At 37.2% G+C, this 23784-nt stretch overlaps 2 protein-coding genes and 1 pseudogene across 2 annotated transcripts; 2 read left to right on the forward strand and 1 right to left on the reverse strand.

Annotated features, from left to right (window-relative positions):
* Positions 1 to 240: 240 nt before the first annotated feature.
* Positions 241 to 3830, reverse strand: LOC131309679 (factor of DNA methylation 1-like; annotated as a pseudogene).
* An 11176-nt stretch (positions 3831 to 15006) lies between these two features.
* On the forward strand, positions 15007 to 19181 carry LOC131312084 (stromal cell-derived factor 2-like protein). The gene is made up of 6 exons (XM_058339816.1): positions 15007 to 15394; positions 16531 to 16671; positions 16800 to 16940; positions 18357 to 18406; positions 18502 to 18631; positions 18907 to 19181. The coding sequence occupies exons 1-6, from the start codon at positions 15293 to 15295 to the stop codon at positions 18988 to 18990; spliced, it is 648 nt and encodes a 215-aa protein (XP_058195799.1). The 5' UTR covers positions 15007 to 15292; the 3' UTR covers positions 18991 to 19181.
* Positions 19182 to 20247: 1066 nt separating this feature from the next.
* LOC131312086 (probable CCR4-associated factor 1 homolog 7) lies at positions 20248 to 22104 on the forward strand. The gene is made up of 2 exons (XM_058339817.1): positions 20248 to 20772; positions 21054 to 22104. Exon 2 carries the CDS (start codon positions 21133 to 21135, stop codon positions 21940 to 21942), a length of 810 nt encoding a protein of 269 aa, XP_058195800.1. The 5' UTR covers positions 20248 to 20772; positions 21054 to 21132; the 3' UTR covers positions 21943 to 22104.
* The last annotated feature ends 1680 nt before the right edge of the window (positions 22105 to 23784 follow it).

The raw sequence follows: 23784 nt of genomic DNA on the forward strand, positions 1-23784 counted from the left end.
TAGCAAAAAAATTATATACACAACATACATTTCTCAAGATTTTTAATAAATCCAACCACTATCTTACAAAGAACAAAGCCACTTTGGAACATCCTTGCAAGAGAAAATCTTTGAAAACAAAGGCATCAAATCATTTCAAAGCAAACCAAATTAACAAGGCATCAAAACCAGAGAGCTTACAAAAAAGAAGAAAGTAATAATAAAACCAAAAATAAGAAACACCAAGATTAAACACTGACCTCAACCTCGTTGCCTCCTACGCTTTGTGAGTGTCTTCAACCTCTTCAAGATATAGGCAATGACTTCCTTCATCGTGGCCTTTCGTTTTTCTTTACTGTTCCACCGCTAGGAGTGTATTCATTAATTCATCTCTTTCATGGCAGTAACCACTGCCTCATATATCTCAACTCCCCACTCCTCCTTTAGATTTTTCAGCAATTCATCGTCTTCTTTGGTCAGTAACTGCATTATACGTGATCATATAAAAACCTTTAAGCTTTTGACAGTACTTTGATAGTTGGAAACGCAGAAGAGACGAACGAATTGGATTCTAGCTCGTTCAATCTTCAAGCTCCAGCAAAATACAAGTTTCAACGAAAACCGTGCAGATTTCCAATTATGACGAGCATATAAACTATAAACAGATACAGAAATTTGTGAGTTCAGCCTAGAACCTATATTTTCCCTTTCAACGAAGTCAAGTCATGCTAAGATAATGCCAGAACAGCTTGCATGATTTTCGGTCATCAACTAACCACCATTCACCATAAGATGAAGAAAAAAATGACCTCTAGGAACATAAAAACACTGACAAAATGAGACGCCACGAGCCAGAGCATGAATGCACGGGGGTGATAAAGTAAATTCAAAAGGCATACCTGACGGTTTCCCCCCTCAAGCATTACAATTTTAAATGGGTGCCAATCTGGATTATTCATCCTCTCTTGCCACAAGGAGCATAGTTCAAAGGCCTTGACTTCTGCTTCTGAAGGTTTGAATCTCGCTTTGCATGCACTCTGGAAGGGCTTCGTATCAATTTCTCCCATTCTCTTTAATCCAATCTCAGTGCGACCGCTCAACATATCGCTCAAACCATGAACATAAAAGGGAATTATTGAAAATAAAGAGCATGATACATGAATTCTCAGCACCGTGAGGAAATACAGCTGCACACAAGCATTAATTAAGTGGGCTTCATATCTTACGGTGTGGCTTACAGAGGGGTACTATTTTACCAGGAGGGAATATAGATAACACAATCAATAGTTTGTTGACATTTTCAACATCGAATTTAACCAACTAGTTCGTATCTTTTTCTCAAAAGCTGAGCATGTCACCTCATTTTGTCATAACCTGCATGAAAAGTATGACAACATCGTGGTCGTTTAAGTTCATTAGTTCATGGCCCAGCTCACCTGATGATGGCAGTGATGTTACGCATTTACATGAAAAAGATATTGCTAAAATTTTATCATGTCTAAGTGCTCATACAAACAGTCTCGCAAAACAGTTAAATGACATGGCCTCAAAGAACAAAAAGGCAGGAACATGAGAGGAATCATACCGTAATCAATTCTTTAAGAGCTTCTTGTAGCTCGTCATTACTTTGGCGCTCTTTGACAGTAAGTGTTTTATTTAGGTCTTCCAAACTATCCATCCCCTCAACCTTTTGTTCCAATTCCTCATTCATCTCTTTTATCTTTTTCTGAACAACGTCGTCATCTTTGAGATGCTTCAATACCTCCAGTTTTCCTTTAAGCTCTACAATTTCCATCTCCAGTTTCTGTTTAGCATCTAGCTTTCTTTCCAACAGAAGTATCTTGTTTAAAGCCTCTTGTTTCTCCTCTGCAGATTCAAAATAACATTCATTGAAAGTAGAAACTTATAGGAAAAGAATATTTACAAGTATAAAATACAGTATCTATCCAAGGTACAACACCAGGTAGCGCACACCTCTTGCTCTTCAACGAGCCTTGAGACATTCTCATTGGCTTTTCTCTGCTCTGTGGATATGCCATTTCCAGTGAATTGTTTCTAGTTGCATTCTAAATAGCTCAACAAAAGATAATTTGCTAAAATCAGCTACAAGCATGAAAAAGTTATGAAAAAAGAAAAAGCAGTAGCAATTTACAAGCATGAGAAATCATCGTGATAGTGCTATAGCTTTTGTGACATGTGCTTCAATATATATCACTTTTTCCTTCTCCTCATCAAGTTTCTGTCTCTCACGTTCAGTTAATGCTTCACGTTTGTTCAGTTGTTTGCTCCTAGAATCAAGTTCCTTTCTCTTGACCTCCAACTCATGATTTAGCGTCTCTTGTTCATCTAAAATTCTGCGAATGTTCTCCAAGCTAGACGCTGCATCTTCCTTGATTCTGAGACAGAGAACAAATATTTATACATTATGAGCTCCTAAAATGCATGCAGTGAAAAAAACTAATATCCGTCAATTTTTTTAGCCCCGTACGTCCATAACTGTACACACAACTCAAAGGCCCCAAAAATGATCCATTATATATACCCAGAAACAGTGATATCCAACAATTAGGAACAGATTACCAAGCTATGCATTTGGTGTGGATCCATCAAGTGGTGATAATCTAGACACGTGGGTTTGATCGCCATAGCCTCGTTGCAGTATCATGAGTGAACAGAAATTCAGAAGACTATGTGCAAGATCAAATACTATCATTCCTGTCTCGTTCTATGCTATTCTGTCTTCTTTGTTTGGAATTTTGTATGTCTTCCCATTTTTTTTATAGTGGTGGAAATCCAAAAACTACAAAGGGGACATAAATATTGACGCCCGAAAACCCTTTGTTGGCCAGAATAAAGTCAACAAGCATAATATTCATGATCATACAAATGTAAAAGTTGAAGATAAAGAAGTTAACACAGGCATATACAAGAGAAGGAAAGGGAACCTTCACAAAAGGCCAGGTGTAGCATATCTTTCTCCTCAAGCATCCGGCTCAAAGACATTGTCTTCTCATTGTATTTGAACTGCAACTCATTCAAATTTTGATTTTTTAAATCGATCTCAGTTGCTAGGTTAGCTACAATTTTGTTTCGGTCTTGAGTAGCTTCTGGACAAGGTTAAAGATTGTCTTCAACTCTCTTTTCTTACGAAGGTACCCTCCAACAGCCCCTTTTGAATTGTAATCATCTGCACGAGCAAACCATCCGTAAATATTTAAACCGGGCGAAGTTCTTTCTGAGCTGTCCAATCCTTTTTACCGTGATGATTAGTTTCAAATGACTTCTCAAATAGCATGGCGTTTTTAAAACCAGTCCAGTCATAATCGAATCTCACAACAGCTTGGCCAGTTTGATTCTGGTCATCATATAAAATCTCAACTTCCGAAGGTTTGTGTTTACTGAACTTCTTCAACCAATATTCACTGCTACCCAATTCTTTTCCATTTCCGGGTTCATCAATAATGTTTGTGACAATCCCTGTCCAAGGCCAGCAGTATAGATCATTTTGCTCCGACTTCTCAGACGCTGGAGCAACTTCAATCACTTTTGGCGGTAGCTGCTCCGCCTCGTTTGCTAGGTCATTCTCCAAGTACGTTGCCAACGCAAGGTGATTCGCCTTTTGTTTTGCACTTCTGTTGGCCGAACCTTTGCTAACTCCAGAAGCATGCTGAAGAAGGTCCTTGTACTTGAACTCTTGCTTCTTCTTTCCTGCACAAAACGGGCACCTAAGTGTACCGTTGACATTCTTCACCTTATACTTCCCCGTCCTAAATTCCTCATACGGCTTCTCTTTGTACTCGTTGATCTCCGAGTCACTGAGATCTGACTCTTCATCTGAAATGCTGTCCATCACGCCATAAATGGATTTTAGGAACTTACAAAATATTAATGCGAAAACTAAGACGAAGTATTGAAAGATCAATAGAACTTTGACACGGGCACAGAGAGGTTACATGTCGCGACGAAAGGTATTTCGTCCTTAGGTAAGAATATAATGAAGGAAGAGCAAAATAATTTATTGAAGGGGAATAATACCTATTGATACAGTGTCCATCACATTCTGTCTAGAGAAAAATTCTGAGGGTCAGAAAAATTTAAATGATGGATCCACTGTAAACAACAGAGTAAATGTTCAGCCAAGCCTAAAGAATCATCAGGAAAATTCTTGCGAACATGAACCTCAGCGAAGACAGGAATGGCAACGTACAGCATATGAAATAAACCGTTAGTGCATCACGAAGATAGGAGCGATAAAAACTAAATTGCCAATAAATTGCACATTACACATTCTTTACTCAGTCTAATGAGAAATAATAATAATTCCATTCTCTAATCACAACTACTCACAAGACCTTGAATAGCAAAAACATGGATATGTCATGCAAGAAGGGAATTGATATGCGCTCCCTTTTTTGATACAGGCACTCCACTTTCAACGTGTAGTTACTAGCAACTTCATAAACAAAGTGGAGCGCCTGCATCAAAAAAAGGGAACGCGAATATCAAATTTAGAGGTGGTTGGCCTAATCTAATAACAAAAGGAAACACACAATATATAGGGGTGGTTGGCCTAACTTTATTATTGGATTATTCTTTCGTCGTTGTTCAGAAAATGTTAGGTTTGTGTCAAATTTTTAGAAGTTATTGATTTTATCTCAACGAGATGACTCATAAAATTACAAATTCGTTTTCAAAGATTAATAAATTCGAGTTGCGGGTTCCAGTCGCAAAAACATCCTCTTTGCTTGCAGGGGTAAGGCTGCGTACATCAACCATTCCCCAGACCCGGCAATAGCGGGAGCCTCATGCGCTGGGTTTGCCAAAGCCGATATGACTTAGACATTACACGTGCCAAACCCTTCAAAACTCATTACATTCGACCTTTGGAGGCTGCAATCTAGCAAGCGAACTAGACAGAAAACAAAAGAAAGTGAATCCTACGAGAAACAAAATCTTCAACAGAACCAAGTAGAGGAAATTGTAACGTATAAAGGGTTTTTGTTTCCTCTTTCTGAAAGAATATACTTAAAATAAGGCCCCTTTGGCCTAACTTTTTCACTTAATTCTTACTACTAGATTAGGGTCAAATTATATATCAAACCGTTGGTCCCAATAAGAGAAGAATTGAAAAATATAAAAGTTCATACAAGACGACAACATAAACCCAAAAGTCGGTCTACATAGAATAGACGGAATTTTGGGTTTATATTTTTTATATTTTTTCAATTACTCTCGTCTAAACAAACGAAGGTAAAAATTTTACTCAAATCTTGTAAGAACTAACAATCCATTTGGATGGAGTGATTTCATAAGGAAAGAAAGGAAAATGTGGTTTCTTAAAAAATTACTCATTTTTGAACATTTTGATGAGAAATGAAGAGAACAATATAAAAAAGAAATGTTTTAATTGGCCCTTCCCCTTCTCACTCAATCTTACCAAAAATGGTGAGATTTGGAGAGAAAGGACTTCCCATTCTTTTCTCCCCCTTTCTCGTCACCATCCAAAGGGGGTGTATCAGAACAAAAGGACTGCGCCAAAAAATCCGGGAAAGATTAGGCCAAGGTGCCCCTAGTTTTGTTATGGGTTTTATCCATTGGATTAAATAGAAACTTTGTAGATACGTAAGGAGTTTTATTCCAACTTCAAAAGACAACATTTCACTGGAGTATTTTGTAGTAGCCATTTTGTGGGGAATTCATCTTTAACCCAAGGAATTTCTGGAGAGGGAGAGGGCCGGGAGAGGCAGAGAAATACACATACCAGCGGAAAGAGAGAAAACTAAACCGACTGCAGAGAGAGAGAGAGAGAGAGGAGGAGGAGGAGGAGGAGAAGAGTTTGCTAATGCAAATTTCTTGCCTCGGTTAGCACAATGGAACGGTGAATGAACCAAAGGTGGTAAGTGAAAGTTTGGTCCCTGAAACTGAAAGAGTTCTCCGTACTTCAAATAGATTTAGGGGGATCTAGTTTATATAGGCAGCTTGTGGATGTTCTCCGCACACAGTTTTATCAATTAACGGTCTAAATTCAAATCATAATATACAATTCCACTAATTTAGTAAATTACAAAATATGGATGATTTTTCGAGATGTTTGAATAGTAATTTTGAACATCTGTATTGAGACAGAGGTAGTATTAATTATTTGTGCAATTGTCAATTGTTTTCTACCACTGTTGCGTAAAAGCGAAACAACGAAAACTTTGGAAATGAAGAGTGGAAAATGAAGATCATACAAAATGTGGGAAATAAATTGTCTCTGGTGGTAGTTCAATTATTAGTTATAGCACTTTAACCCCCTAGTGTGTTGTGATGGATAACTCTCATATCCTATTTAAGTGAACCATGCATTTTGAATTAACAAAATGTTGTAACCTATGTATATTCTCCTACTACGTGTAAAAAATCATTTTAAATTAAAGCAACATTTAATCAGCAATGTAACTCTTATAAGATAGTACTCCATATCAAATCTCAATATGCTATAATGTCCAAAGCAATAAAACATAGTTATATATACTATCATATTAGTAGCATTTTATTTGGAATTTAGAACATTTTCTAGACAGGACAAATTGTTCCATAGAATTAAAAACTTGTACATGGCATTGGTCCCCACTAAAGTCTCCTCTCTCGTTTCTTCATTTGAAACCAACAACAGCTTTTTGACCCTAAAACTATACAGTTAATTTAGAAAATCCCCATTACTAATTAAAATTGATTTTCCCCTTAATCTCACGCAGTTTTATGCATATTTCTAACATATCCCCTCCCCATCCTTGAGAACTAGTACTGTGTGGCTAGCTATCTAGCTTCTATAGCTAATCTTTACAGCCTCGGTGCCTGTTTCAAAGAAACTTCTAGTAGAGAAGATAATGATGCCTAGAAAATCTAAATACAGCATCATGCGTAGTTGCTAAAGAAGGAACGAAAATAACATGCTCCATGTATACCTTTTTTTGGAGAAGAGTAGATGTAGTTGTTGTCCCCATTGCAATTAGTTGATTCTCTTCTTGGGCATGAAATAAACTTGCGCTTTGGCTTTTGTGGTGTCGTTGGGTTGACACAAAATCGTATTTCTTCGACTACAGGACCCTGAACCCTATTGAGGCATGCTAGATGTGGCACATAACCCGTCTCCCTTTCAATGGCCCACTTCATGACTTGTGGAGTCAATGTCTTGTAACTCGGCCTTATTCCTGATCAAACATACACATAAATGATCATACATCAATAAATTAAGGATAGTTAAAAAGTTGTGTATGTGGTAGTAATGAATGGAAAGATTGTTGGATACTCTTTTCCGTGGTAGTAATTGAAGATTGTTAGAATGGTTCGGACATGCACTAAATGCCACAAGTGAGTATACGTACTTTTTCTATATCTATCATTAAAAATTCAAATAGCTAGAGTATTGGCTGCAATGATATATATTGAGAATAACACCTCCAGCTAGCAACATATTGAAAATGTGTGCATAAAAGCAAGTACTCGGGAAATAAATTTTCAAATTAAGCTTGGAACTGCAAAAAATAAGCGGGATAACAAAAACAATACTTATGATAAAAAAAATTCCACAAATTATTGCCGTAGAACTACACACTTAGTATTTGGAAACAGGGTATCATCAACAAGGTATCATTAATGTAGACAAATACTCCATTTAATTTCCCGACAAAATCAATAAAGCAACAAGAAAATAAAGACTATTTGTGATAAGAAAACAAAGAATAAATTTTGATGAGGTTCCTAAATGTGCAAGTGCATCGAGGAAATTTATCTAGATTTTGAGATTAACAGCCGCTCTGAAGTATGGTTGAGGATCCATGTTTGTGCATATTTCGTGCATGTTCCGTGCATATTTCGTGCTTGGCCCACTGATCCTTCCAAAATCGAGAATCCAATTGGTATTGGCCTCTCTCAGTGTTAATACAAGTGAGGCTTGACCAATGACTAGAAAGCCAACCCCTCACAACTTCCATCTACAAAAATGACGTTCAACCATTGAACACAAATTAACACACACACAAAAAAGATTAAACGGTACCAAGAACAAGGTTACGACTTAAAAAAAGAATGGTTAATTAATAAATTATTACATCGGCCCCCATTAAAGTCTCCTGTCTCGTTTCTTCATTTGAAACCAACAATAGCTTTTTGACCCTAAAATTATACAGTTAATTTAGAAAATCCCCACTACTAATTAAAATTGATTTTTCCCTTAATCTTACACAATTTTATGCATATTTCTAACATATCCCCTCCCCATCCTTGAGAACTAGTACTGCGTGGCTAGCTATCTAGCTCCTATAGCTAATCTTTACAACCTCGGTGCCTATATCAAAGAAACTTCTATTAGAGAAGATAATGATGCCTAGAAAACCTAAATATCATGTGTAGTTGCTAGAGAAGGAACGAAAATAACATGCTCCATGTATACCTTTTTCTGGAGAAAAGTAGATGTAGTTGTTGTCGTTATTGCAATTAGCTGATTCTCTTCTTGGGCATGAAATAAACTTGTGCTTTGGCTTTTGAGGTGTTGTTAGGTTGACATAAAATTGTATTTCTTCGACTACAGGACACTAACCCCTATTGAGGCATGCTAGATATGGCACATAACCCGTCTCCCTTTCAATGGCCCATTTCATGGCTTGTGGAGTCAATGTCTTGTAACTCGGCCTTATTCCTGATCAAACATACACATGAATGATCATACATCAATAAATTAAGGATAGTTAAAAAATTGCATACGTGGTAGTAATGAATGGAAGATTGTTGGATACTCTTTTCCGTGGTAGTAATTGAAGATTGTTGGAATGGTTTGGACATGCACTAAATGCCACAAGTGAGTATACATACTTTTTCTGTATCATCATTAAAAATTCAAATAGCTAGAGTATTGGTTGCAATGATATATATTGAGAATAACACCTCCAACTAGCAACATATTGAAAGTGTGTGCATATAAGCAAGTAATCGGGAAATAAATCTCCAAATTAAGCTTGGAACCGCAAAAAATAAGCGGGACGACAAAAACAATACTTATGATAAAAAAATTCCACGAATTATTGATGTAGAACTACACACCTAGTATTTGGAAACAAGGGTATCATCAACAAGGCATCATTAATGTAGACAAATACTCCATTTAATTACTCGACGAAGTCAATAAACAACAAGAAAATAAAGAAGACTATTTGTGATAAGAAAACAAATAATAAATTTTGATGAGGTTCCTGAATGTGCAAGTGCATCGAGGAAATTTATCTAGATTTTGAGATTAACAGCCGCTCTGAAGTATGGTTGACGATCTATATTTGTGCATATTTCGTGCATGTTCCGTGCTTGGCTGACTAATCCTTCCAAAATCGAGAATCCAATTGGTATTGGCCTTTCTTAGTGCTAATACAAGTGAGGCTTGGCCAATAACTAGAAAGCCAACCCCTCACAGCCTCCATCTACAAAAATGACATTCAACCACTGAACACAAATTAACAAAAAAAAGAATAATAATTAAACGGTACCAAAACAAGGTTACAACTTAAAAAAAGAAGGGTTAGCACTTTCGTTAAGCAAATGAGTTGAGTAGAGCTCGGCTAGCTCTTTCGACAAAACCTCGGCTCATTAAGAGAGACTTGACTTGATTAAAGAGGCTCATTAAGTAAATGACTAAGCTCGCGGCTCGTTAAAGGCTCAACTTGATAAGGTTCAAGCCGAGCTCGGCTCGTTTACGGCAGCTAGAGCTAGGATGGGTCTATCTAGCCACATGATGAACTACTCGGTCACTGAAATGATGAAGCACAAATGACATTTTTCCCTTGACCCGCAAGCAAATCGATCAATCTGCTCCTTTTGCTCTCTCTCTCTCTCTCTCTCTCTCTCTCTCTCTCTCTCTCTCTCTCTCTCATGTGATAAAATCCCACATTGTTGTCCTCACATGTACATGCGAACTACATACACGTTTTTTTGTGTTTTCATTGATCCAGATCAAGCTAGCTACTTAAAACTTCATATTGATAGTCTACGCATTTTCGTCAATAAATTAAGGGGAGTGATTTTTACATTTATATCCAATCTCCATTTTTTGTCTCTGTTAATTTGAATTTTTTCATCAACAAAAGTAACATTTTATGGAAAAAAAATATTATGTATATGAATTTATCACTATACCCTATTATATATGAAAATTTTAAACAATCGAAGAGACAGAATCATAATTTTACAAGAATAAAGAAAAAAAATAAGAGTGTGGATAGATTTGGGGAGTATGAAAATAAATTACTGTAAAATTATGGGTGTCAAACGGGTGACTTTAGATGAATTTGGACGGATTATATATTGATTGGTCTTTAATAAATAAATCATTATCCATTCAAAACCCAATTAGTTAGGTAATTATTAGTCAATCGAAACCAGACCTATTTATAAAGAGTGAAACTCAACCCACCTATTAACCATTTGTAGATCCGTTGTCACAAAATATATTCAATACATGTTTACACAACAACAAAAAAAGAGTTGGGTAAACATATCAAAAACAAAAAAATAGAGTTGGGTGACGTAAAAAATTCTTGGTGACTTTAGTGATTTGGGTGGCCCACACCATAAACGAACAGCCAATTAATTAAGGGTGTAATTAATATAGATATTGGAATACTAATGTACAACTTAAATAGATGGATGGAGAAGCTGGTTTATGCATGATTTGTAGCATGACATGCATGCATGATACATGTGCATCACGTATGATGATCAGATGGACCCCAGCTGGTTAATGGGGTATGCATGCAATTATAGCAACACTGCTTTATGCATGTCACCGAATTCCATGGTAAATTATGGGTTTCCACTCATTTCTTCACATATCTGGATCAAAAATGATACTCACATAATAATTCAAACACAACCTCTCACATGCATGTGGGCTTCACACACACTACTATGTGTGGGCCCCACATATATGTGAGAGGTTGTGTAAGTTGTTGTGTGAGTAGCATCTTTGTATCTGGATTAGCACAGTCAATTAATTATGATGTTGGTTTGCCAAATCGGTGATCAGGGATTCAGGGGAATATTAATTAATGATGTACTGTATTATTCGATCGAACATTTTTATGGAAAAACATACACGCCACCCACCAACTCCGACTTATGCACATCTTCCATCACACCCTAGCTAGCCAGACCTATTTATAAAGAGTGAAACTCAACCCACCTATTAACCATTTATAGATTCGTTGTCACAAAATATATTCAATACATGTTTACACAACAACAAAAAAAGAGTTGGGTGACGTAAAAAATTCTTGGAGACTTTAGTAATTTGGGTGGCCCACACCATAAACGAACAGCCAATTAATTAAGGGCGTAATTAATATAGATATTGGAATACTAATGTACAACTTAAATAGATGGAGAAGCTGGTTTATGCATGATTTGTAGCATGACATGCATGCATGATACATGTGCATCATGTATGAGGATCAGATGGACCCCAGCTGGTTAATGGGGTATGCATGCAATTATAGCAAAACTGCTTTATGCATGTCACCGAATTCCATGGTAAATTATGGGTTTCCACTCATTTCTTCACATATTGGATCAAAAATAATACTCACACAATAATTCAAGCACAATAACTAACACAATCTCTCACATGCATGTGGGCTCCACATACACTACTATGTGTGGGCCCCATATATATGTGAGAGGTTGTGTCATATATGTGAGAGGTTGTATAAGTTGTTGTGTTTGGATTGTTGTGTGAGTAGCATCTTTGTATCTGGATCAGCACAGTCAATTAATTATGATGTTGGTTTGCCAAATCGGTGATCAGGGATTCAGGGGAATATTAATTAATGATGTACTGTATTATTCGATCGAACATTTTTATGGAAAAACATACACGCCACCCACCAACTCCGACTTCTGCACATCTCCCATCACACCCTAGCTAGCCTGGCCTCTTACTTACATATGTGAGTCAAGCTTATCACAATCAACAAATTTCAAATGCATTGTACCATTCCTTTCTCTCTCCCGTCTTTCCTATCTCTCTAGCTTTCAAGGCGTGTGACACGCAGACTTTGTTCTACAAAATAAAACCATACTCGTTGTCCAATTTGTAAAACCAAATTCATACTATTCCCATAATAATGTCCACAGTTAAATTAATTTGCTATACGCAAATTGTTATTTGCTTGCAAGATATATACGGAGTATATGCTAAACCAAAACATGCTGGCTGAAACTCCGATCGTGGATATGTCCTAGCTAGGCAATAAGATATATAAATGAAGTCTCTCATAAATGAATGAGGAGAAATTAAAGAGAGAGAGGAGGATTGATAGAAGAAGACGTTGATGGATAAATATGTATTCAGTGTCCATGTGACATGTATGTTGTGTGATCCTCACCTTCCTTGGTGCTTAAGAAAGAAGCAATTAAGCAATTTAGGAAACCGGAATAAATTAATTATTTTTTTGTTCATCATTTTATTCATCATTTCAAGGACTGGGCAGTTCATCATGTGGCTAGCTAGCTAGACAGTAAACCCATATTAGGAGAAATTTTGTGCGTCTTTTAATTTAAATACATGATTTCGCTTCATGAAATTCAAGGATTCTTGCAAAGGACAGGTCAAAGATAAGTATTCGCAACTGCTTTATTGGTTAGGAGTCTCCATCAAGGAGGAGAGAGAGAGAACAAATTAAACACTGAACAACATATATGGGAGTTTGGGGGCTTGTAGCTAGCAAATTCCTAACCATTAATTTTGAAAACGGACGGTGTGATTGCTCACTACAAGAGTTTAGTGACTTCCTCACTACAAGCCCCGCGAGTCCTAAACATTGGAAATTATAACATTGGAGAAGTAGGATCGAGTTTGCATTTCCGGGGCGGTGTTGGGCTTCATTTCTACGAATCAAATTAAACACAATTGGGCCGTTCAAAAAAAAAAAATTAAACACAATTGTGGCCTTATAATTAATTAGTGCTAAGAAAGTGTCCTTATATAATTTTCCCTTAATAGTTCAATGCTGAGGCATCCCACATGTGACCCAGAGCCAAGTCTCTTCAATTGTTTTTCACTTTAAATTCTTTCTCCTTCTAATTTCAAGAATGAGTACTGGAACGACAAAAAAAGGAAAAGAAAAAAAAACAATTAATTAGGGTTCCTTGGTATTCTATTCTCAGAGGTTGATCGTGTGAAGACAATGACAACGGGAGTGGATGGGTGTCATTTGTGACTTTAGCTCTTCATTTGCTAATTTTAGTTATTTTGTTTCTTTTCTTCCAAAAAAATCTTCAGAGAGACTGACTGAGAGGTTGGTTGAGAATTTGTGAACAACAACAATATTAAAGATAGGTGTACGTTTCGATCGCTGTTATACTCAACTCAAAGTGCCCATCATCGATCCTCTTAATTAGTGCTATTATTTGTGAATGCAGGAAGCTCTTGGAGGTGTCCCGAGTCCGTGAGATCCGTCACGTTTTCGGTGGGAAGAAAACAGATGCGTTGATATTCTAGACAAGAGATCATTTTAGCTTATGTTTTCCTATTTAGTTGAACCTATGTTGCAACAGACTGCTAATGGGACCGGGAAACCCTGCCAAGCAAGGGTGTTTGGCAGGGGTGCTGAGCGCATTTCGGTCGTCCAAAAGTGTTTTGGATAGTCCAGATGCAAAGGTACCGAATGGATTTAAAAAAAAAAAAGAAAAGGAAAAGGAAAAGATGTTTTGATCCGGGCAGTCGATTTTTAGATGAACAGCCGGATTGACCGCCTGGCACCCGCTCGGCAGAGGTGCCGCTAGGCAGGGTCTCCGGGTCCTTGCTAATGACTCTGTAGGAGTTAAAATGCATGTTAAATACCACAAAAACGTTTATGGTTGTGTTTCTATAATGTCATCTGGTTTTAAAAAAAAAAAAAAAAAAACATTAAGATAGTATTGTGCACTACCTTAATACGTACAACTTTAATCCTGAAAGGAAACAGAAATGCTAAGGGACATCATCACCTGGATGAAAATAAAAATAAAAGGTTGAATTTTGTACAATCGAGATACTAAAAAGGAACAAAATACAACTTCTATCCTGAAAAAAAAAAAAATCTAACTTCTGCCTATTAAGCATCAGATAATAGGTAAAACATGATCGATATCCTAAAAAAATGTATTAATTCCCATAAAACGCATATTGATATCCTAATTTATTTATCCTTACATATATACTTATTACTCCTTAGTTACTATGTCCCAAATTGTTCGTCCTCTACGAAAAAACGTACAATTTTGATTAAAAAAATAAAATACTTTTGCGCATAATGTTCAATTTTTTTTTTGCACCATATTAAAAAGCTCATGAGGTACTTTAATTTGGTATTAAAAAATTTTAAAAAATAATTCTTGAAAGTACTTTATTTTTTGATTTAAAAATTACATGACTTTTCATAAGAAACGAGCAATTTTGGACAAAGGGAGTACTATCCTATGCTAGTCAAACGAGCGGAGGTTAGAGCATCCACACCTGTCTCGCCACATTCCTTTAAACATTAAAATAACGAGCAAAACTTCCAAAACTGGACTGCATCAACCTCGGCTGTTAACTCGTTATTCTACGAATTGTTTAACTTAGCTATCGTTCCTCGTGTCTCCTAGGGAGAAACTATTCACCAACTCTACTAAATTTTATTATTTTAACCGTGTGTTTTTAACCCACTTTCTGTTCGGTCCAATAGTTTAACTCTTGGCATACATGGTTTTTTTTTTGTATTAAATAGGAAATACAAAACTACAAATATTTAATTACAAAGAGAGTGTGAGTAAAGAGCTTGATGCAGTGAATATTTTAAAAATGGGTAGCTAAAGTAATAAAATGATTTTTGCTCTCTAATTTGGTTCAAAATTTAAAGATACAGGTGCGGATACTCTTAGGAAAACTGATTTTTCAAATTAAAACGCACCACGTCATCATTTCCCACGTGTAACACTATCATTCGTCCCAACCTTCACATCCGACGTGGCACAAAAAAACCTTTCTCTTTCATCTCTCTCTTTCTCTCTCCCGAGATCTACCTCGATCTCTCACACAGAAAAGCATTTGACCCGACATATTCGGATCATCAGCCGTCCCATCCCAGCAGCCGTGGCTCCGTCAGGCCTCTCCCGCAGAAAACCCACTTCTTCCAACTCCCCATCGCCATCACCATCACCCAATCACACTCCAATTCAGAATCCGACCCGCATTGTATACGGAGAACCCGATCCGAACATCCCTTTCTGGCAACGGACCTGGTTCCTGATCCTACTCCTCGTTATGGGTTTGTCTTCATTCGCTCTCGCCGCCTTCCTGTTCGTAACCCTCGATCCTGATTACACTTCCTCTCCCGTTTACGCTGCTTCCTCTGAGGGCGTGGAGGTAACTAACCACATTTGATTCACAACTGTATATTTGTTTTAGTTATCTTTGTTGAATTTGTGAAATCATGGGAAAAATCTACTCTTTTTTGGGGGGTTATTTTCATATTATTCTTTAAGGCTACGTTTTGGGTTAATCCAATTAATGTCTAATTTTGAATTAAGTGATTTCTATGTACCATTTCAGCAAAAATAAATAGAGGTTTACCCACAAGTGGGTGGGGGAATTGGGCCCCCAGATTAGTCACATAAGTTAGCCTGAACACCTGAGTTATAGGAAGATAAATAACTAGAGGTTGGGTTAAACTGGAGTGGAATGTGGATTAGAGATAGCTGAGATGTATTGGGCTGGAACCCTTTCTAACCAACAATTTATAGCGCGAACAATTTCGATAACACTCTCGTAAAGTCGATACTTGTGGGTCCATGCATAGAAGTTTATAATTGTCTGATACTCTGATCCATTTCAGCTATGTGAGTGTGGGATTGTTGAATTGTTTTGAGATGCTTCAACTGGATGAGTTGATTTGAATGGTAAGATTCGAGGTTGAATTTAAAATTGCGGAGGAGTTAATCAATTGAAATAGATCTTTAGCCATTCTAAAGCGGTTGTAAATAGACATAGCAGAGACTTATCTTGTTAATGTATAGGTAAGGTTTTTTATGGAATCATTTCAATAACTAGTAATCACTTAACTAAAGCTCTCACTTTCAGAGGGAGTTTAGAAAGGCTAGACGAAGCCCAACTATACACTGAATGGTGAGAGCTAACAAGAACAATTCAAAGAGTAAGTCTTTGCCGAAGGCACCACCAACGATTCTCTTACCTTCTCGATCGGTACCTGTTTGGAAAGATAGTTCCAGACCTCCCTGGTTACGAGATTCTTATTAATTCACATTTCAAATGTAAACCTGAAAATAGAATTCTAATTCAAAGTTATACTTCTTGGATAAGTATTGGCGAATTCATTAATTTTAGATCCACGAATCAAGAAATAACCTAAGAATTTTTGGGGCTCTCATTGTATTCTAGGTTAGCATGTTCCATTTTTCTCTTAGATTAAGTAGGAGATCGAGGATTTAAGATGTACAGTTTTCTTCATTCTTACTCTGTCTCGTATTGTTTGAGACTGGCAGATTACTTATGGTTCTGTTATCAAGCTTATGCATGAAAGGACGAAAGTTCGGTTGCATTCCCACGATGTCCCATATGGTTCTGGTAGTGGTCAGCAGTCAGTCACTGGTTTTCCCAGTGTTGATGATTCCAATAGCTACTGGGTATGCTTATGATCATCCTTTCTCTTTCATACATTATCATTTTTAATCACATAAATTAAGTTGTATTACAATAATTCAAGATCAGCTTTGAAGTTTTTGGATTTAATGGGGACTTATTTTGTCAACAGATTGTTAGGCCTGAGCTAGAATCATCCGCTAAACAAGGGGACACAATTAAAAGTGGAACAAACATCCGATTGCAACATATGAGGACAAGGAGATGGCTCCATAGCCACTTGCATGCCTCCCCGATTTCTGGCAATCTCGAGGTTTGTAGATTTGCTTCTGTATGATCTTGCTTCCTCCCATTTTTTCTTTTCTTCATTTTCTCGATTTCTCTAAGTATAACAAAATCTGCCTTTTGCCTCTTTAGCTTTTAACACCACCTCACACAAGTTGAAGAATGCTCTGTTACTGGTTACCCTTTTATCCCATTACTTTCTTTAATTTTTGGATCTTTAGTTGTAGAAGTTAAGCTTGATAACTGGCGGAGGACATTTGTTTTTTCCTTGCTCCATCAATAAGGTGACTTATGAGTACAGTTGGTGGCAATTGGAAATACCTTATTCTCACACTCCTTTGTCTCAAACTCTCCACCATCTTGTTTCAGCAACATGTATCTAATATCTATTTTATTTCTGTACTATGAACGGTAATGTTCGTTTTGCTTATCCTATCTAGCACTCTCATGTCTACCACTTTTTTCACATTTCCCATCGACCTGGTCATTTGTAGTGAGATTCTGTGGAACTAATAAAGTAGTGAAAATTTGAAGTTCGGACTGAACTTGCAACTTTCCAGTTTCCTTCTCATTGTTCTAGACTTTTAGCAACCAAATGAAATGGCAAATTTTTTTCTTCAGGGAAAGAGGAGTTTATGTTACTGTTGAAAAGGCATCCAACATTTCAAATGTAGAGGTGTTTGGTCGCCTATGCACAATATGAGATGGATGGAATTGGAGAATGAATATTTAACAAGTCTTCTGAAAGCCTTATAGTGCAAAAGGAAACCAAATTTTCCACTTTTCCGTGTTTGAAGAAGTGTCGATATGCATTGGTTGTGGTTTAGTATTGGAACCCAACTACAGGCACCAACGGGTGTGCACCGTCATGTGGGGCCCACTCTAGGGTCCCACATGAATAATCCGAGCCGTTAAATAGATTCTGAATGAAAAACTAGATAATTGGATCAAGCACTTACACATATCGGATTGAGCTGATTTTCCTCACTGCAACTCGAAAAATTATTTAAAATTATTGAAAGGCTCGGATTATCCATGTGGGACCCCGGACTGTGCCCCACGGTCCGGGGTGTGCACATTGGTGCCCTTAGCATTTTCTTTAATATTCTACTGCATGTGTGAATGGAACAGCAATACTGCTGCCTGCTTATCTATCCTCCTATACCGACTTTGCCTATCCTAGCTGGAGATGCTCGCGCCCATGTTTAGTTGGGAAATCCCTAGTGATAGCAATTTTTACTGTAAAGCTTGTCGTTGTACGACATAACCTATCTACCTGTTTCCGCTTGAACTGTGTTACTGAATATGCTAGTTTGCAGTTTCTAGAAAGCCTTTCTATTGTGAATTATCTTTCCCCATGGCCCCTTCAAAGTCCTGAAGTTTGATCTCAAATTTTGCTAAAATTGAGCCTTGAAGACTTAAGCTGTATTGTATTATCTTGTAGGTGAGCTGCTTTGGAGGGGATGGTAATTCTGATACTGGAGATCATTGGAGGTGAGACTTGCTGATCACTCGTGTTTGGTCTCAGAACTAGTTCAACGGCCCCTTGGTAACCTGCATTGTGATACTCATGTTTTTTCCCTTTGCAGTCTTGACTTAGAGGGAGGTGGGATGACTTGGAGGCAAGATCAAAGGATCAGGATTCACCACGTTGACACCAGTGGTTATCTTCACAGTCATGACAAGAAGTACACTCGAATAGCCGGAGGTCAACAAGAGGTAACGAAAAGTTAAAACCTGCAATTTACTATGTGTTTGTGGGAGGTGCTGGTTACTGGGTGTCATAAACTGCTCATTCGAATTGTCAACAAAGGATGTCTTGGTCAAATTTGAGATGGAGTTCTTACATATAACTCCATGAAGGGCTGGAAGTAGCAGTTAGCATGCAAACATTTGCGAGAGTTCTTTTTTAACAGAGATTCCAATTGCATTGTTATTAGCTTTCCATTCTTTGTCAATTCTACCCATCCTGAGATATTGTGTTCATTATGCAGGTTTGTGGTGTCCGAGAGAAGAAGGCAGATAATGTTTGGTTGGCAGTGGAGGGTGTCTACCTCCCAATTACAGAAACCAAGTAGAAGTCACCAAGGTTTGACTAGACAAAGCATTTCGCTCTCTTGGAGGGGGTTCGTTTTTTCCGGGATCTAAGCATCCTCAGAATCTTGAGCATCACAAATTTTAAACTTGATATACAGTGACAGGCTAACCATGTGTTCTTGAACAAGTTGTTCTTATCACAATTTAGTGGAACGCATTTGGTTGCTTCTAATTGTTTTGTATACCATTTATTTTTCCATCTGAGAGTATTATACAGTCTTGACTGTGGTCATAACGTATAAGAGCATCTGCAGCCCTTAGTCCACTTTTTACTTAACTTGGTATAAATTCTCCAATGGACAAATTCAAGTGAAAACCATAGTAATGACAGTTTTGGGTAGGTCAAATGGTTTTTTTCCGGACGACTGGACTAAGAGTTGAAAAGTGTTCACAATGGTGGGATTCGAACTCATGATCTTGATTAGTATTGTGAATCCAAGTTCAAACACTAATCATTTCTGATAAATCCATCTCTTATCCACTTTTTACTCAACTTCATTTGGTATAAACTATTAATCAGTTCAGTGAAGGGGAAATCGTTTGAATAGTGTCGTGGGTCTCACCTCCTTTTGTGGGAGAAGATGTAAAAATTGATGTGAACTTAGATTTGTCCCTTCATTTCTTCTGCATTGTTAGAGATAAAAAGTGTTCAGGATTCGAACTCATGATCTCGATTAGTGTCTCGGCATGCTATCCTAATCATTCTACTATTAGGCTAACACTTGGCTATTCTATCATGTGAAGTTCATTTCCTTGTGCCATTTGACAACACATAGAAGAGATAGGTTACATTCTAATTTCTGTAAATCCCAATTCAAGAATTAAGATCTACCATTTCGATCTAACCCCTCCTTCCCTTTAAGTGGTTGTGATATTCTTCCATAGACTAAAACAAACCTCATGTAGTAGATTATGCAAAATAAAACTATTGATATTCAAAATAAAATTCATCACGATCTCATTTAGCGATTTAAAAATTGCTACTTGATATGCTTATTTTCTTAGTTGATCAGAAAAAAATATTGATGGGTTTATTGTCTATGCAAAAAAAGAGAGAAGTAAAATCCGATCTTAAAGATGTCAAAAGATAATCGTAAAATGATACATAATGTCATAAACAACTAGAACTTACTAGTTCATTTATCATATAACAAATACAATTCGTTCAAATCGATAGCAATGTCACATCAAACATAATCTTTTGTGTACATGTTGAGCACATCAAGATTGAATATTCAAAACATCAAAATTGAATCGTAATCCAAGACGAATCAAAGAAGAGGACCTAAGTCACCAAAAAATCTCATATGGTACGTTTCTATTTGATGTGGCCATTTTTCTAATTTTTGAGCCACTTGATGTATATGTGGTGGCGGTGGTGATACGTCTCTCTCTTATCTTCCTCGAGATAACTCATTCACAATCATTCCAACTACCCAGAAATTTCCAGCCAAAATCAAAAGCAAAAAATACGTAAAATTCCATACTTTCGAAAGTTTACCCTTTCGTCCAGAACCCTATTATGAGAAATTTTTGGGTATATGTCTTCTGATTTTGAAAACAGTAGGAGTATTTTTTATTTCAGTTTTGAGATTTCATTTCTCTCCTTCCCCTTTCTTCTTTGGGAGGAGGAAAGCAGAGAAGGGCCCTATACCACGTTCAGACCAAAAGCCCTTTCTCTCTCTACAACATACCCATTTGAGCCCCTACCTTTGGGCAAATAGATCCCAGCATCAAAAGCGTAATCTGCTGATAAGTTTCTGGTAAGAATCAATTCCTCTTGTTTTTCAATTTCTAAATTAGTATTACCTCCGTCTTAAAAATATTGTGCGGTCCGCAAACCAAGAACTTCAAAATAATTCATCTTTGTAGAAAATATTTAAACTTTTTGCCGCTAGTTACTAAATACCAATCGGTTTTTTAATTTGTGGAATTTTTTTTGAATCTTTCATGAAAAAATATCTTTTCTAATTTCTCGTTTGGAGGGAGCAATTGTTTATGTATTTCTGGGATTTGATTGATTTTGTTTTTTTTGTTTTTGTAGCTCAAATTGTTGAATTGTGTGAACCGGTTTGTTGTGCGTCAGATTTGGTTTTTTGAATTGGGTTTTATGTACCCTTGGAATGTCGCTTTTGCCCAAAAGCGATTCAATCCAAATTCGAGATGTATGGAAGGACAATCTGGAGGAAGAGTTCACTTTGATTCGAGAAATAGTTGATGAATTTCCGTATATAGCTATGGATACGGAGTTTCCGGGAATTGTTCTTCGCCCGGTGGGAATTTTCAAGAACAATAACGATTATCATTACCAGACTTTGAAAGACAACGTAGACATGTTGAAGTTGATTCAGTTAGGGCTTACTTTTTCAGATGAAGATGGGAATTTACCCACTTGTGGGTCTGATAAGTATTGCATTTGGCAGTTCAATTTCTGCGAATTTAATGTGAATGAAGATGTTTTCGCAAACGACTCGATCGAGCTCTTACGACAGAGCGGGATTGATTTTAACAAAAACAATGATATGGGTATTGATGCGAAGCGATTTGGAGAGCTTTTGATGTCGTCTGGGATTGTTTTGAATGACAATGTTTATTGGGTTACTTTCCATAGTGGGTATGATTTTGGGTACTTGCTTAAGGTATTGACTTGCCAGGATTTACCTGATACTCAAGCTGGGTTCTTTGATCTGATCAATATGTATTTTCCGGTCGTTTATGACATCAAGCATCTCATGAAGTTCTGTAATAGCCTTCATGGCGGATTGAACAAGCTCGCAGAACTGTTGGAAGTTGAGAGAGTTGGTGTTTGTCACCAGGCAGGTTCAGATAGTTTGCTCACAGCTTGTACGTTCAGGAAGTTGAAAGAGAATTTCTTTAGCGGCTCACTTGAGAAGTATGCCGGCGTTTTGTATGGTCTAGGTGTTGAAAATTGATAGTTTAGTAATACCTATTGCAAATTGAATAATTTTTGAAAACATGATAGCTGTTTGTTTAAGTATATGTTTGTGCATGATGAGTCGATGACAAACAACATTCCTATTACACTATTGGAAATGATGTTTCTTGATTAAGTATGCCAACGACATTTCAGTGCACGCCTTTTGGAAATTATGTCTTAATTCATGAATTGCCAATGTGATACTTGGTGCTAGATTGGGCATTAAGCTACTTCAAACGATATGCAACTTGCATCTCTTTAGTAAAGAGACTACTTCGACTCTCCTTAGTTTACCTTCAAAAGGAAAAGTTTCATGACTTGGACTTTGTAGATTGCAGCGTGTTGCTAGGCTACAACTTCAATTTTTATCAAGTTTATCAACTTTTTATCCGCCTAGATGTGTAACTTGTTCGGGAAACATGTTCTATTGGCTGAAGATCTACTTTTGGGCCTTCGGTTTTCTAGCTGATATTTTTCCAGGTATAGCAAGTTTGCATGATATTTTACCGTTGCCTGTTTACTAATGTTGGAAACTGAACAGTTACCCTTCATACCACTGGGCACTGGTATAGTTTAGTATATACATTTGAGGAGTTCTCTTCTCTTTCTCCTCCATAAGCCCAGCAGCTACCATTGCCCCTACCACCCTTACTACTGGACGTCCAATTAGCCATTGGCTGTGTTGGATGCTAGCCACAAATACTCAAAATAGATGTGGTAAGTCATCTCTTCCATGGTGTAATACGGTGACTGACTGTTGGTTGAGGTTGCTAGTCTAGAAAGTGGTGTTGTTTTCCATGATATTATGCTTTTCCTGTTGGAATTTTGGTTGTATAGCAGTTCAAGTTTTCTGCTTGCGGTCGTTAGTTTGTGTCCGCGTATTATATTTGTTCATTTTGCATTTGCTGGTCTTCGTTTGTTGGAATAGCCTGTTCGGGAAGTTACTTTGGATATGTACATGAGTATTTAATCTGGTTGTTCATACTTCGGTTGTGCTCCTGTTTCTTTTCTTCTTTGCAATCAACCATATACAAGAGCGAGTGAAGTTTTTCTATTACGGCAACTATTCATATCGCATTACTGAAAGCACCTTGATTTTTTGATCGAACACGAGGATATACGTCTCCTTTTTAATATTCTGACAATCATTCATAGTGCATTACCGAAAGCACCTTATTTGATTTTTTGATCGAACACAAGGATATACATCTCCTATTTAATATTCTGACAATCGATAGTGGTTTTTCTCCATCGCTGTGGACAGTTGTGGTGGAGCTTCACTTCAACCTAATCCCCACTCTGGCTGTTGGTTTCCTTTCCAGTTGATCATAATCAATATATGTGATAAGCATTGCTCGTAGAGCTTGCATCGTACTGCATCTGGAGTTGGATAAAAAAAAAAAAAAACCCCGTATTGCATCTGGAGTGAATTGCAGGAGCAGAAGACCGCCGAGTGGTTTGTCTATCAGCGGACGAGTGGTTTATCCATTGGATTGAAGTGTTGGTAAACTCCCTATGTTGTAGTTATGATTCAGAATCATGTTCTTTCATTCGAATAGATGGGAAAACTGCCATTGAAGACATTAGATGGCACAACTCAGAAGTAGTAACCGTATTCAAAGCTAGTCAAGCTAGACATATGAAGTGCGTATTACAGCTAGACATATGAAGTAAATTTGGAATGGCAGACTTGTTGACGGTGTGCCTAAGTGATTGCTTGTTGGAGATGCACGTCGGATGTGTATCTGATGGATGGCTAATTTTGTGAAATTGTTTGTGCTGCAATTTGTTTTCGTATTCACATGTAGAAGTTGCTTAAATTCTTTGGTATTCCTTC

The sequence above is a fragment of the Rhododendron vialii genome, chromosome 12a (genome assembly GCF_030253575.1).
Source record: "Rhododendron vialii isolate Sample 1 chromosome 12a, ASM3025357v1".
Lineage (NCBI taxonomy): Eukaryota > Viridiplantae > Streptophyta > Magnoliopsida > Ericales > Ericaceae > Rhododendron > Rhododendron vialii.

What these genes read in the sequence shown, in the direction of transcription:
- LOC131312086 (XM_058339817.1), top strand. Translation starts at nt 21,133, where the DNA reads ATGTCGCTTTTGCCCAAAAGCGATTCAATCCAAATTCGAGATGTATGG.
- LOC131312084 (XM_058339816.1), top strand. Translation starts at nt 15,293, where the DNA reads ATGGGTTTGTCTTCATTCGCTCTCGCCGCCTTCCTGTTCGTAACCCTC. An exon ending in CTTCCTCTGAGGGCGTGGAG is followed by an intron (nt 15,395 to 16,530) that starts GTAACTAACCAC and finishes TGAGACTGGCAG; the next exon opens with ATTACTTATGGTTCTGTTAT. An exon ending in ATGATTCCAATAGCTACTGG is followed by an intron (nt 16,672 to 16,799) that starts GTATGCTTATGA and finishes TTTTGTCAACAG; the next exon opens with ATTGTTAGGCCTGAGCTAGA.